At 39.3% G+C, this 14,556-nt stretch overlaps 1 protein-coding gene across 5 annotated transcripts in view; it reads left to right on the forward strand.

Moving 5' to 3' along the window:
• sepsecs (Sep (O-phosphoserine) tRNA:Sec (selenocysteine) tRNA synthase) overlaps window positions 1-11,656 on the forward strand; it is a 95,027-nt gene extending 83,371 nt beyond the window's left edge. For 4 of the 5 annotated variants that reach the window (XM_063043351.1, XM_063043352.1, XM_063043354.1 and 1 more), the window contains exons 10-12: window positions 762-855; window positions 7,995-8,085; window positions 8,384-11,656. In XM_063043351.1, the coding sequence (XP_062899421.1) occupies window positions 762-855; window positions 7,995-8,085; window positions 8,384-8,702 (504 nt within the window). In that variant the 3' untranslated portion in view covers window positions 8,703-11,656. Of the gene's footprint in view, window positions 1-761; window positions 856-4,761; window positions 4,876-7,994; window positions 8,086-8,383 lie in introns of those variants that run through there. The other variant, XM_063043355.1, reaches the window with a different exon arrangement.
• The last annotated feature ends 2,900 nt before the right edge of the window (window positions 11,657-14,556 follow it).

A 14,556-nucleotide genomic window follows, 5' to 3' on the forward strand; every position in this document is an offset into this window, starting at 1 on the left:
CCAGAGTCTTGGGACCCATGTCCATAGATCCCACAAAGCTGCCACACAAATTGATAGGGTGGTTAAGGCATATGGTATGTTGGCCTTCATTAGTCGAGGGATTGGTTGAGTTCAAGAGCTACGAAGCAATGTTGCAGCTTTATAAAACCCTGGTTTGACCACACTTGGAATATTGTGTTCAGTTCAGGTTGCCTTATTGAAAGGATGTGGAAGATTTAGAGAAGTTGCAGAGGATATTTACCAGGATGCTGTCTGGATTAGAGAGCATGACTTATGAGGTTAGCTTGAGCAAGCTAGGGCTTTTCTCTTTGGAGTGAAGGAGGATGAGAGGTAACTTGGTTGAGGTGTATGACATGATAGAAGACATAGATAGAATGGATAATCAAAGACTTCTTTTCCCAGGGTGGAAATGACTAATTTTAAGGTGATTGGAGGAAGTGTAGGGTGGGTGGGGGGGGGGGGGATGTCAGAGGTAAGTTGTTTTTTTACACAGAGTGGTGGGTGTGTGGAACAGCTTGCTAGGGGTGGTGGTAGAGGCAGATATATTTGGGGCATATTGGTGATAGAAAAATGGAGGCTATGTGGGAGGAAAGGGTTAGACTGATCTTAGAGTATGTTAAGAGGTTGACACAGCATCATGGGCCAAAGGGCCTGTACTGTTCTGTAGTGTTCTATGATATTACTTAATAGAAGTTAAAGCCATTATAAACTATTACAGTTATTTATTTTCTAGACTAATGTATGAATTTGTGTTTTTGCAGGAAATGTTCACTTATCTTTCCAGTGAACTAAAGAAGTTGGCTGAAGCTCATGGTGAAAGACTTCTGGAGACCTCAAATAATACTGTATCTCTGGGTATATCTTATTTTTCTCCTATACCTATTTAAAATGAGAAATTATTGTTTCTAACTTGCCTTGAATTCTGTACTATAAACAATTCTATTTCCATGCAATATAAATCCAATTTATTCAGCTCTTCAGATTAAGCAACTGCAGGATATTAACTCAGGAAACACTTATTCATCATTTCAATTCAAATTAACATATATAAAAACAGCTCTTACCTAAGGGATAGCCAGAATGGAAATCCAAGCTAGTTATACAGAAGTAGTGAGACATCCCAATGTTTAGACTATTATGATGCATCATTCAAGTTTGAATCATTTTCAGTCTGTAGTTATCCATTACAAACTGTAGTGGGGGGAGGTGTAGAGAGGATAAAAAATAAAGTACTGCAGATATTGGAAATCAGAAATGAAAACTAGAGATGCCATGAAACAGTCATCCGTTTGGGCTGCTTTTGTACATTTCTTCCTATCAGTGACCTTTTGATCAGAATCTTTCAATCATTTCTTGTTACTGGCACAAGAGGTCACTGTAACACAATGGTGAATGTCTTCATACAGTTTATTTGTAACGTAATCTATTGTTACAGTGCATGAATATTTTGAAGAAGGTTATGGTTTCCTATGAGTTCTATTCCACCTTGTTTTCCTACATTACTTAGTAAGTTATAGCTATTGATGCCCTAATTTCTGACGTTATACAGCAATACAAAAATTTAATGGTACCTGTGATGAATTGATTTCACAATTACCTCCAAGAATATGAATTTCTGTTAATGATAATGAAAAATGCACATAATGAACTTAAAGCGTGCTTCAGAGTATGCTTTGCTGTTGATCTTAGTCTACTTATTCATTTGGATTCCTGCACTAGAGTTGAAAGCTAACAATCCTGTTGGATAATTCAGATAATTGTTCTGTGTATTGCCCGAACTCTTAATTGCTGTGAAATATTTATGCACTAATGGTGATAAGTATCTCCAATGGATGGTAGGGAGATCCCTATCATCCTCTTCGCCATTCTCACAGTCCTTTCAAGGGACTTCCGGTCCAACAGTCTGCTGCTCCTATACTAGATGAAGAATCAGCTTGTCAGGATGCTCTCAATGGTGCTCCTGTAGAATTCAGTTAAGACGTGGAGGATGGGGGCAGCCTCGCTTGCCCACTTACCTCAGGAAGTGGAGGTGCTGTTGTGCCTTCTTATTCAAGGAGCTAGTGTTAAAGGACGAAGTGAAGTATCTGTAATCTGAACTCCCAGGAACTTGGTGCACTTAACTCTCTCTGTGGAGGAGCCATGAATGCGCAGAGGGGGATGGTTCATTCGCACCTTCCTAAAGTCCACAATAATTCCCTTGGTTTCCTCCACATTCAGACTTGGGTTGTTGTTCTCACACTAGTCCACCTGCCACCTGACTTCCTGTCAGTACTCTGACTCATCATTGTTGTCGATGAGGCCAACCACTTGTGTTGTCTGCATATTTGAGCTGAATCCTGCGATACAGTCATGCGTCAACAGTGTGAATGGCAGCGGGCTGAGCACATCGCCCTGGGGAGCTCCAGTACTCTGCGCAATGAGTCTAGAGTCGTTGCTGTCCGCAAGGACTGACTGTGGCCTTTCTGTTAAGAAGTCCAGGATCCAATAACAAAGGGAGTCATTGAGACCTAGCGAGGTCAGTTTCCCCACCAGTTTCTTGGTATGATGGTGTTAAATGCTAAACTGAAGTCTATAAGCAGCAGCCTGGCATATGAGACCCCATTATCAAGGTGGGTCAGGATAGAGTGGAGAGCAGTGGGCATTGCATCGTCAGTGGATCGATTTGAGCGATAAGTGAACTGGAAAAAGTCCAATGTAGCCGAGAGAAAGGCTACATGACCAGCCACTCCATGACCAGCCACTCAAAGCATTTCATAATGGTTAATGTTAATGACACAAGACAATAATCATTTAGGTAGGTTACTGTTACCTCCTTTGGCATTGGAGTGATGTGGCCGCCTTGAAAACTGAGGGGACAATGGACTGTTTCAGAGAGATGTTGAATATATCCATCAGCACCTCCTTTAGCTGGGTTGTACAGTATGAAGATGTAGGATCGTGTGTTGAAGGTTCAGGATATGGGAAGATGATTTCTGAAAATACATTGATCTGGTGACAGGAGCTGAAGGGTGCTGCTAATTGATAGCAGGAGTAAAATCAGTTTCTTGAACACATTTCTGGCTATTTCCATGTGAAAGTGAAAGCAGGATCTGGAAATTCTTCCATACAGTTCCAAAAAAAACTTTGCAAATAGAAATTTGGTTAGCATTGTGTAATATGCACAGATTTCCGAATGCTTTAGTGCCCATTGAGAAAATTTGGCTCCTGAGGTTCTTATTTGTTGTTGCTTATTTTATGCTCCAAATGAAGGCGACAGTAGTGGTGGGTACAAAACTCACCTATCATGAGATCTTCAACTTCACTGGCCTTGAAGTTCTTATTTACACACTGAGCATATGGTTTCTATCAAGCCCTTTCATCTGAAACAGTGCAATTTAAAGTGGCAACCCTTAGACTGCAGTGTTTGTCCTCCCGGATATTTTGACAGCTTTGCTCACAAAGGTCAGGCTCACAGTTATTCAGCTTTCTGGCCTTGGCATCATTCCAGGCAGCAGCTGTTGATATCTGCCACATCTGTTCTCTGCTCACTGCTGCAGCATGTGGAGGGAGAGAGCATCCAGATTCCTTAGTCAGGGCAAGAAAACTTCATATACTTCTTATCCAGCCCCAGAAGATGAGGGAGTGTGCTAAGTGTTTGCTAGCTTTGCCGTCTTCCTCTAAGCGCAGAGTAAGAGATACAGGCAACCTTTTTCCATACTGGGATCACTGCTTTCCTGGAGGGTCACCATGGGCCACCTACATTAAAAAAAATCTTTCTTGCAGATAAACATCTATACCATTCTGTGTAGGTCCCTCCAGACCATCCCTCAAGCTTTCCCAGGAACATCCATGCATCCATTCATTCTGTAGCAATACTCCCCTGTAACTGGAAGAGTGTTGCTGTTTTATTGTGGTGTGCCACTTTCAGAGTGTCTGCAACATTACTCCTATGGGATATGTGTTGACATCTGCAACTTGCAACACGTCATTGGAGAATGCTGTGCTGAAACTCATTTCAGATTCAGAGCAGTATTACAATGAAAAGCATGATGATGCTTTCCAGTTAACTTCTTGTTATAGATCTGTTTTTTGTAACTTTCACAAATGGCTTTATGGAACACATAGAATTGTTTTAGAGCTCTCGGAAATAGTTAAGCACTTTCTAGCCCCAAGATTTTTTTTTCAGTTAAATCTTGCTCCTTATTTGAAAAGAGTATTTAGCTCCAGTTTTCTGCTTTCAAAGCTTTGCATCAAGATTGGTGGCATTTCTTTTCTCATTAGCATATGCCTTCTATTTGATCATTTTTGTGGAATATTCCAGCAGTTTTGCTTGTGTTCAGCCTCATAAATGTAAGGAAGTTTGTAACTCCCATGCAGATTCTAAAATCCTGAACTTGGTGGCTACTCTGTGCTGGGGTTTCCCAAACAGCATTCTGAAGTAGGACTCTTCATGATGTCTTGGTAAATGAGCATGAATTTACTGCTAGCAGTTGAGCTGAGATTCTGCCTATTGAACCTGCAGCAAGTCAGATCTGGAGAGAACAGTTTTCTAATCATCTGGACATCTGTTTAGAGACAAACGACTGCAAAAGAGGATGAGAAATGGTTAATTTATGGTTTCGTATTTAAGTCAACTAGTTTAATATTATTCTTATTTTACATTTATGGTATTATTAAAATGTCTTAAATTTATTCTAATATAAAATGTTGCTGAATGTTAGACATATTAGCAGATTTGATATGATGTATGGCCAAACTGACTGTCACAATTTTAATGGGTAGAGCTCGTTCTGGCCCGTCTACTTGAAGGCATTATTATGCAAGATGACCCGACCTTGCTGAGACTCACCATTTGAACTTGGAACAATTTTGGACAGCAAATTGGCAACTGCAAAAGTGCGTTTTGATTGCCTCTTACACATCAACAAACATTCCATGAAATCAGAATTAGCAGGGGAAGTTATGATTATGATCTATTTCACAACTGTGATGCGCTTATAGCTTCTTCAGTTTTGCTATAGAAGTGCATCCTACCTCTGCTTGCAGAATATCCTTGTATCTCAATCTGCTGCCAGGAGTATTGTCAGTGAAGTGGGTGATGCTGCTGTTTCTCCTTACAATAGTGGCACTTGAGATGCTTTGCAGCTGTTCACCGTTAATTGATTTTTATCAATTCAAGTACTCGCATCTCAGAAGTGATTTAATTTAATTTTTTCTAAACACAGCAGTAATAAAGTAAAAGCTCCATCTCTGCTGATTTTGCTTTAGATTGTGTAAATGTTATCAGAAAGTAATTATAATTTTATGACATAAAGATACCAGTTTAATTGCCATATAAACATTCATTGTAGCATGGTATTACAGTACATAGCTTTTGTATTTATAATTTAAGAATGATTAGTTTTCTCAGATTAATTTAATGCTAATTTGATTAACCCAGTTGAATACTGAGTGGCATTTGTTTTTCTTAACTGGTGTACTTGGAGTTTGCCTAAATTATGAGAAGTACAAACTAACAGCAGCAAATGACATGGTTAGCTTCAAGTCACACACAGCTAGGGGGAAACAGACAGTTATATTTAACGTTAGTGAAAAGTTGGTTTTAATGACATTTTCCTTCAAAAGCAATCACTGTACTTTACTAATTAAATAAAAGGCTTTAAATGTAATAAACTGCCAGGTGAGTCCAAATTTTACGATTAAGGGCTCTAAAATAAAGGTTCTTACAAGAAAGACTTCTCTCTGCTTGCAGTTGAGCACAGCTGGTGTGAGACTACCTTCTCAAAGTTGTGTCACATCTGACAGATCTCAAACCGATTCCAGTAGAGCTGCAGCTGTACTGCAAACCTCATCTTAGTGCACTGTCAAAACAACTTAAAGCACTGCCAAATGGGTGGCATATAATATAAAAAATACCCTTTGCATAAACCATTTGTGGTTGAAGTTATTTCTGATTGTTTTCTTTTCATGCGGACTGAAGACAATTATAAATTAAAATTAAGAAACTCACAAAATATATTTTAAAACTCCCATCATCTACATGTTACAAGGATAATGTCTCCTCGGAGATGGTAATGTAGGAAGTCATTGATGGGACTTAAAATGGCTGGGAGACCAATCCATACCCAACAAGTTTCCATGAAGTTTTTTGGGAAGGTCCCACTAGTGATTTACATCATATTTACTTCCTAATATCTTTTGTCATTTTTAAGGATATTGAAACAAAATAGATTAAACTTTGATGAACTGAGTACTTTAAAAAAAAAAATGCTGTAGATGAACTTCAGAGGATTGGAGTTGTGCTGTGCTAGTGTGTATTTGGCAGGTCACTTTTTAAATTGATATTTAGGCAGCTTTCAAGGCCTAGTACATTTGGGACACTCAAGTTCTGCATATTTCCAACTATAAATTGTAACCAGGGTATCAAGGCTGGTACAAGATGTGTAACAGATATTTTACAACCTCACATCAAGCACTCCCATTTCCAGGTCGTCTTTTATATTGCAACACATGGGCCCTGAATGTCAGTTGAAAATATGTGGTTGCTTTTTTAAGCCAATCTCTATCTCTATCAATTATATTTTTAGGTAGAAATCATAGATTCATAAAGAAATTCAGCACAGTCAGATCCTTTGAACACTGAGCATGCACTGACTATCAACAGCCCATTTACACTACTCCTGTATTAATCCTGTTCTCACTACATTCTATCAACTCCCCAGATTCCAACTCACCTATACCCTACTGGCAATTTACATTGGTCATCTAACCTACCAACCTGCATGTCTGATATATGGGAGGAACCCATGGGGTCACAAGGAGACTCTGCAAACTCCACGTAGATAACACTCAAGGTCAGAAATTGAACCTGGGCCTCTGACTTTGTGAGGCAGCAGCTCCACAAACTATGTGGCCACTAAAGGAAATCTCATTGCGTTGACACTGCCCAGACCAAAGATTTCTAATTCTTTCATTGATATAGTTTTTTTTTTGTTTGAGAATCCTTTGCTTTAGGATTTCATTCATTTTAACAAACAGATTCCTGGTGGCCTCAACTGTGTTTTATCGAAGGCTGCCAGGCAATATGTGCGAGTTCCAAGGGGTGACTCACTTAATCGTGTATAATTGCATTTTGCCCATTATCTGGAGAAAGTTGCTCAATTCCATTTAGTGTCTTCCAAAGACCACGAGTGACAGTTTGATAGATTCGGACTTGGATTTTGCCGTCAAAATTGAAGTGATTATGCTCACTGCTGACATTGAAGAACGCTGCCCACAAAGATCTAGTTATCTCCATTCCTTGGTTTTCCTTTGCCTGTCAGTGGTTGCTGTTAAATGCCTGCTAAATTAAATCAGAGTATGGTGTTGTTAAGCTGGCTAAGCATCCCATCATATTACTAAAATTTCATGCATAAAAAGCCAGGAAAGAAAAAGCTGAAATATAATTAATATTTTAAATTTTAAAATATTACCTTCAAAACCCATCATAGTTTGCAATGTTTCCTAGGAAAAATTATGTACACATGTTTTGGGAGGGGAGGGCAGAAATGTTCTAAGCTATAATATGACTTGGTGTACCATTGAGGCCTTGCCTGTGCTTTTTACAGCCAAGTCTGACATTTACAGTGTTCCGTGCTAAGAATTTTACATCTATTGTAATGCTCTGATATTTTCATCGGTACAGAGATTCCTAAAGATTATGTAATTGCAGCTTCTTGTTCTCAATGTTTATTCAGATTTACTTATTGATCACACGTACAATGGAACATACAGTGAAATGCATCGTTTGCATTAACAACCAAAACATCTTAAAGATGTGCTGGGGGCAGCCCACAAGTGTCGCCACACATTCTGGGGCCAACATAGCATGTCCTCGACATTCAGCAGAACTACACAAAGCAGTAACAACACAATTTTTTAAGTTGTTATATTTTCTATTAATTGTCTGGGAACAGTTTTTATGAAGCTCTCACTGTTCTGTCACCTTACAGTTCCTTTCTTTTTGCACATTTCAGCAATGTCCTTAAAGAGATTCAGTGAGAAGAATGACAAGGCTGTCACTCAGCTTGGATCTATGCTTTTCACCAGACTGGTATCTGGAGCCAGGTGAGCTGCTCAGTAACTGGCACCCTTAATGCAGTTATTGATTGCCTTCAGGATCATGATTGTCTGAATAGGGTATGTAAGGTGCATCCACCAAGACTTATCATTTTAAAAAAAAGCAGCCACACCCAGCCATTTCATCATTTTGCTATTAGTGAGGAGGGATTTTAAAAATATTTTAGTGTCTTTCTTTGTCTTTTGAAATATTATTCAAAGGTTGAATTTAATAGTGTCTTATTGAATATCTGCATAAATTCAACACGAACTAATACCACATTGATTCCTGTCCTCTTCCTTCCAGAGTTGTTCCAGTTGGCTCTAAACAAGATATAAATGGCTATTCTTTTCAAGGATTTATGTCTCACAGTAGTTGCTACCCGTGCCCTTATTTGAATGCTGCATCAGCTATTGGAATGAAAAAACAAGATGTGGACCTTTTTATTAAGAAGCTGGACAAATGTCTCAAGTATTTGTTGAAAGAGAATGGAATTTCAGGAACAGAAATGGAAATGGGAACGGCAGTGCTAGAAAATACCAAAGATGTTGATACCGAGCACTTGTCAGAAACTCTTCAAAGTAGTCTAAAAGTTGGGGCTGATGAGATAAATCAGCCTCTGTGATGCCTTTCAAATCACTGGCCTTGCTCAGTTCAGTGAATGTTCTGAAGTGCATGACTGCAAAAGTAACACTGATGTGGAATTATGGGATGATTCTGATTCATATCAGAGAAGCTCATGCTTCTGTGATAGCCAGGCAAGAATGGTGAAGCAAAAAAAATGAATTAGTGTAATCTATAACTAATTAATTGTCAATTAGTTTAATATGTATATTTTGCAGCTAGTGTTTAGATTGGGTGTTGGAGGAAAAAGGACAAAATAAAAAAATGGAAAATAATTGAAAGCGTTTTTGGATTTGTGCTAGCACTGCAGAAATATCCTTTATGTGCTTTCTCCCGAGTATTTAGGATAACTTGTCAAATGTGTTTGACGTTGCACTGTTTTGTTTATTAAAAGCTGTTAGAATATGTGTATGTAAAAATGAATCTTGTGAGTATGAAAAATATTTAGCAACTGTGAGGGATTTGTGTTTTCTTAAGATGAGAGTTGGGAATAATGAATGATGCATTTCTTTTTATCTGCGGGATTATTTGGTGGCCCAGCATTGCCTTAAGAAACCACTTATCTCCTTTGCACTAGGTAGTATTGGGCTTCAGCTCTTCAGACACTTGTCAAATCAAATCCGTTATAGACTACATGGAAAAAAGCCAGACATCATTTCACTTGAGACCCTTAAAAGGCTATACTGACAGAGTTAACACCCTCAAAGTAAGTTATCATTCTGCAACAGGATTATAGACCAGGAACCTAGTTCTATTTGGGGCTCAACTGCACACAGGCTAAATTGTTGATTTTTTTTTTCTCTTGCTCTGCAGTGTGAATGTCTCTTGCAGTTGAGATTTAAGTTTAAAAGAGAAGTAAATATGATTTTCATTTTGATAGCATTTGAAGAGTCTATAAGGCCACTTCTGTTCCAAGAAGAAGAAAGAGAATAATGGGACCAAATAATGAGGTAGTTCCATGTATTGCACTTGTACTTTAAGCTCTAAATGGAAGAGAACAGAGTAGTCAATTCCAAATGCCTTCATAATGTTTTCCAATTCTGCTCCAGTCTCAGCTTATCTAATGATAAAACCTTTGTCAATCCTTCTTATCTTAAGATTTGATTATTGCAATTTTGCGCCAGTCAGCTTCACTTATTTGACCTCTATGAATTGTGGTCCTTTGTTGTAACTTATACAAAGTGCTGTTCCCTTGTTCTGTTCACCCAGCAACCTATGCAGGCTCCGGGTTTAGCCGTGCCTCGGTTTTGAAATTCTCCCCTTTGCTTTCAACTCCTTTCATTGCTTTACTTTTCCCAAACTTTGTAATCGTGGCGACTTCTAAAACACTCCCAGATCTTTTGCTGTTAAGTCTGAGCTAGTGTATTTCTTCATCAAACCTCCATTTTAGTTGCTGCATTTTTGACAACTAGATCTTAAGGTGCTGAGGTCCCATGACCAGGAACTCCTCCTCTCTACTTCCCCTTTTCATTGATCACTGCACCCAAATTCTTGGTCAAAGACCCGAATACTGTATCTCCTTGCTGTTTGATGTAAAACTCCTGTGAGGCATCTTGGTGTGTTTTGCTACATGAAATAATCTGTGAAGGTGGTATAAACATGTTGAAAGCCAAAAAAAATTGTAGATGCTAGAAACCTGACATAAAATCAGAAAACTCAGGGAATACTCAGCCTGTTAGACAGCATATGTGGAGGGAGAAATAAAATTAAAATTCCAAGTCAACGACTAGCATTAGAAGATATAACATTGCTGATTTTTTTCAGTAAAGGAGTTGAGAGACTGGGCTTTCAAACAGTGCTAATGCATATAATTGTGCTACACTTACAGATGGAGTATAAAATGATAACGAGGGTGAAAGTGTTGCTGGTGGTCAGAATCAGTATTACAAACCATGTTGTAATACAACTGCAATCTTCCTCTTTCATCACATTAGTGACACCATGGAAATACTGTGCTGTAATGCAGGAAGTTCAACAGACAATCTCATGGAGAAGTCAAACCATCAAGGATGCTGCCAGTACTGGAGGACCTGAGTTACAAGAAAGATTAAATAAGTTAGGACTTTATTCCTTGGAACGTAGAAGATTGAAGGGAGATTTGATCGAAGTATACAAAATTATGAGAAGTTTAGATAGGGCAAATGCAGGCAGACTTTTTCCACTGAGGTAGGTTAGACAATAATTAGAGGTCAGGGGTTAAGGGTGAAAGGTGAAAAATTTAAGGGGAACATAAGGGGAAGCTTCTTGTGTCCCGCACTGCAACGAGCTGGCACTACAAGTGGTGCACGCTGGCTTGATTCCAACATTTCAGAGAAGTTTGGATCGTTACATGGATGGTAGGGGTATGGAGGGCTACAGTCTGGGTACAGGTCGATGGAAGTAGGCAGTTGAAATGGTTTGACACGGACTAGATGGGCCGAAGGGCCTGTTTCTGTGTTGTATTTTTCTATGACTATCACTGATTTTTTTTTTGCTTTATTATTTGCATTATTATCTCCAATTTTCATTTAACGCACCTTTTTTTTTACTTCCCTGATAATTGAGCTGAGATAAGGATTTTGGTGCCCCCTCTGTCAATTGGCTTCTTGTCGTTCACTCTTCTTAAACAGGCTAGAAACTCGGAAATATTAACTGAAACCACATCCTTTTCACCCTCCTATGCTTGGCCCCTTGTCCACCAATACTCTTCTGCTACTTTACTACTGAAGATCACAAAACTCAGTACCGTTTTTATCCTTCCTCTCCTATCAATATGTTTAATTGAGATTTCAGATGCCATGATTATGTATTTCTCTTAGTATTGCAATAGCAATATATTGGCCATATGTGTCAAATATTGTTAGTAAACTATTTTAACATCCACATAACGTAGCTGCGAAACTTTTTTATCACTGTTGTATTTTTTGATCCACTAAACAGAAATGGCTTTAAAATTGCACTTTGGGGTACTAGTACATAAACATTTAATATATTCCTCTGAAATGTCTTTACGCTACATTAAATGTTGAATTTATATTTACAGAGCAATTTCTGCCTGGGGCCATAGATGATGTGGGGCAATATCAACAACAGCAGCAGCAACTCAAAAGCTAATGCCATGTATAACTGGTTGAAAGTCACTATTGTATCCTTCATTCAGCTGATAGACTACATCTGATGGTTGAGGAAGGGTTCATGCAGGTCAAAAAAAATCCCTGAGTAGAAGTTGCTAACTTGTAGGATGAGACTAAATCCCCATCTGTGACTGTATAAATTATCAGAGTAAACTGCTTGCAGTCACAATTTGGATGACTAATTTAGCTGTACAGTGTGAAGTAGTCCTTCATTAGTATTTAGGACACACCAGTTAAGGGCAGTGGTGCAGCCAGCAAAGCTATTGGCTCACAGCTCCTGTGATCCAGGTTCAGTTCTGACCTCTGATGCTCTCTATGCCCCCACATTTCAAAGCCTTGCTGTTGGTAGATTAGGGCCACTATAAATTGTCCCTAATGTATAGGTGTTTTTGGGCATTGGAGTTTCCATACCAGATCATAATACAACCAGTCAACATACTTGCCACCGCTCATCTATAGAAGTTTGTCAAAGTTTTAGATGACATGCTGCATCTTCGCAGACTTCTAAGAAAGTAGAAGCACTTTCTTTCTAATGGCTCTTGCATGCTGGACTCAGGTCAGATCCTCTGGAGTGATACCACAGAGGAATTTAAAGTTGCTGACCCTCTCCAACTCTGATTCCCCTGACGAGGACTGGCTCATAGACCTTCAGTTTCCTACTCCTGATGTCAATAATCAGCTCCTTGGTCTTGCTGACATTGAGCGAGAGGTGGTTGTTGTGGCACCATTCAGCCAGATTTTCTGTCTCCCTCCTACATGGTGAAATATTTGTCACCACCTTTTATTTGGTAAACGACAGTAGTGTCAGAAAACTTAAAGATGGCATTGGAGCCTTATATTCATAAATATAAAGTGAGTAGAGCAGGGGCTGAGCATACAGCCTTGTGGTGCCCCTGTGCTAATGGTGATCGTGGAGGAAATATCATTAACAATCTATAAGACATAGCAAAATTATGCCACTGGGCCCCTCGAGTCTGCTACACCATTCCATCATGGCTGATTTATTATCCACTCTCAACCCCATTCTCCTGCCTTCTTCCTGTAATCTTTGACACCCTGACTAACCAAGAACCTATCAGTCTCTGCTTTAAATGTACTCAATGACTTGGTGTCCACAGCCTCCATGGCAATGAATTCTACAGATTCACCACCCATTGGCTAAAGAAATTCCTTCTCATCTCTCTTCTAAATGGATCTTCCTCTATTCTGAGGCTGTGTCTCCTGGTCCTGGACTCATCCACTATAGGAAACATTCTCTCCACATCCACGTTGTCTCGGCCTTTCAATATTTGATAGGTTTCAATGAGATGTCCCCTCAATCTTCTAAATTCTAGCAAGTACAGGCCCAGAGCCATCAAAAACTCCTCATACATTAACCCTTTCATTTCTGGAATCATTCTCTGGACCCTCTCCAATACCGGTACAACTTTTCTTAGGTAAGGGGCCCAAAACTGTTCACAGTATTCCAAGTTCAGTCTGACCAATGCCTTATAAAACCTCAGCATCACATCTTTGCTCTTATATTCTGGTCCTCTCGAAATGCATGCTGACATTGCAGTTGCCTGCAAGTTAACATTTGGGGAATCCTGCACAAGGACTCCCAAGTCCCTTTGCACTGCCGATTTTTGAATTCCTTCCTATTTAGAAAATAGTCTACACGTTTCTTCCTTCTACCAAAGTGCATGACCATACGCTTACCTACACTATATTCCATCTACCATTTATTTGTCCATTCTCCTAATCTGTGAAAGTTCTTCTGTAGCCTCTCTATTTCCTCAAACTACCTGCCCCTCCACCTATTTTTATATCATCTGCAAACTGCAACAAAGCCATCAATTTCATCATTCAAATCATTGACATAAAATGTGAAAAGAAGCTGTCCCAATACAGTACCAACCCTTATGGAATACCATTTGTCACTAGTAGCCAACCAGGATAGGCCTCCTTTATTCTGACTTTTTGCCTCCTGCCAGTCAGCCACTCTTCTATCCATGCTAGAATCTTTCCTGTAATACCATTGACTCTTATCTTATTAAGCAGCCTTATGTGCAGCACCTTGTCAAAGGCTTTCTGAAAAAGCAAGTAAGCAGCATCCAATGACTCTCCTTTGGTCTACCCTGCCTGTTCTTTCCTCAAAGATTTCCAACAGATTTGTCAGGCAAGCTTTCCCCCAGGGAAACCTTGCTTACTTTGGCCTACTTTATCTTGTGTTTCCAAGTACCCCAAAACCTCATCCTTAATAATGGACTCCAACTTCTTCCCAATCACTGAAATCAGGCTAACTGGCCTATAGTTTCCTGACTTCTGCCTTGCTCCCTTTTTAAAGAGTAGAGTGAACATTTGCTATTTTCTAGTCCTCTGAAATCATTCCTTAATCTTGTGATTCTTGAAAGATCATTACTAATGCCTCCACAATCTCTTCAGCCGCCTCTTTTGGAATCCTGAGGTGTTGTCCTCCTGGTCCAGACGACTTGTCTACCTTCAGAACTTTAAGCTTTCCGAGCATCTTCTCCCTAGTAATAGCAACTGCACTCACTTCTGCCCATTGACACTGTTGAATTTCTAGCATATTGCTAGTGTCTTCCACAGTGAAGACTGATGCAAAATAGTTACTAAAGTTTGATCACCATTTCATCGTCGCCCTTTATCCAAGCTGAATGGTGTCTGCAAATGAGGAAATTGATAACCCATTTGCACAAACAGGTACTGTGGCCTAAGTCTTGAAGCTAATTGATAATTTTT

Source organism: Mobula hypostoma, chromosome 3 (genome assembly GCF_963921235.1).
Source record: "Mobula hypostoma chromosome 3, sMobHyp1.1, whole genome shotgun sequence".
NCBI classification, from domain to species: domain Eukaryota; kingdom Metazoa; phylum Chordata; class Chondrichthyes; order Myliobatiformes; family Myliobatidae; genus Mobula; species Mobula hypostoma.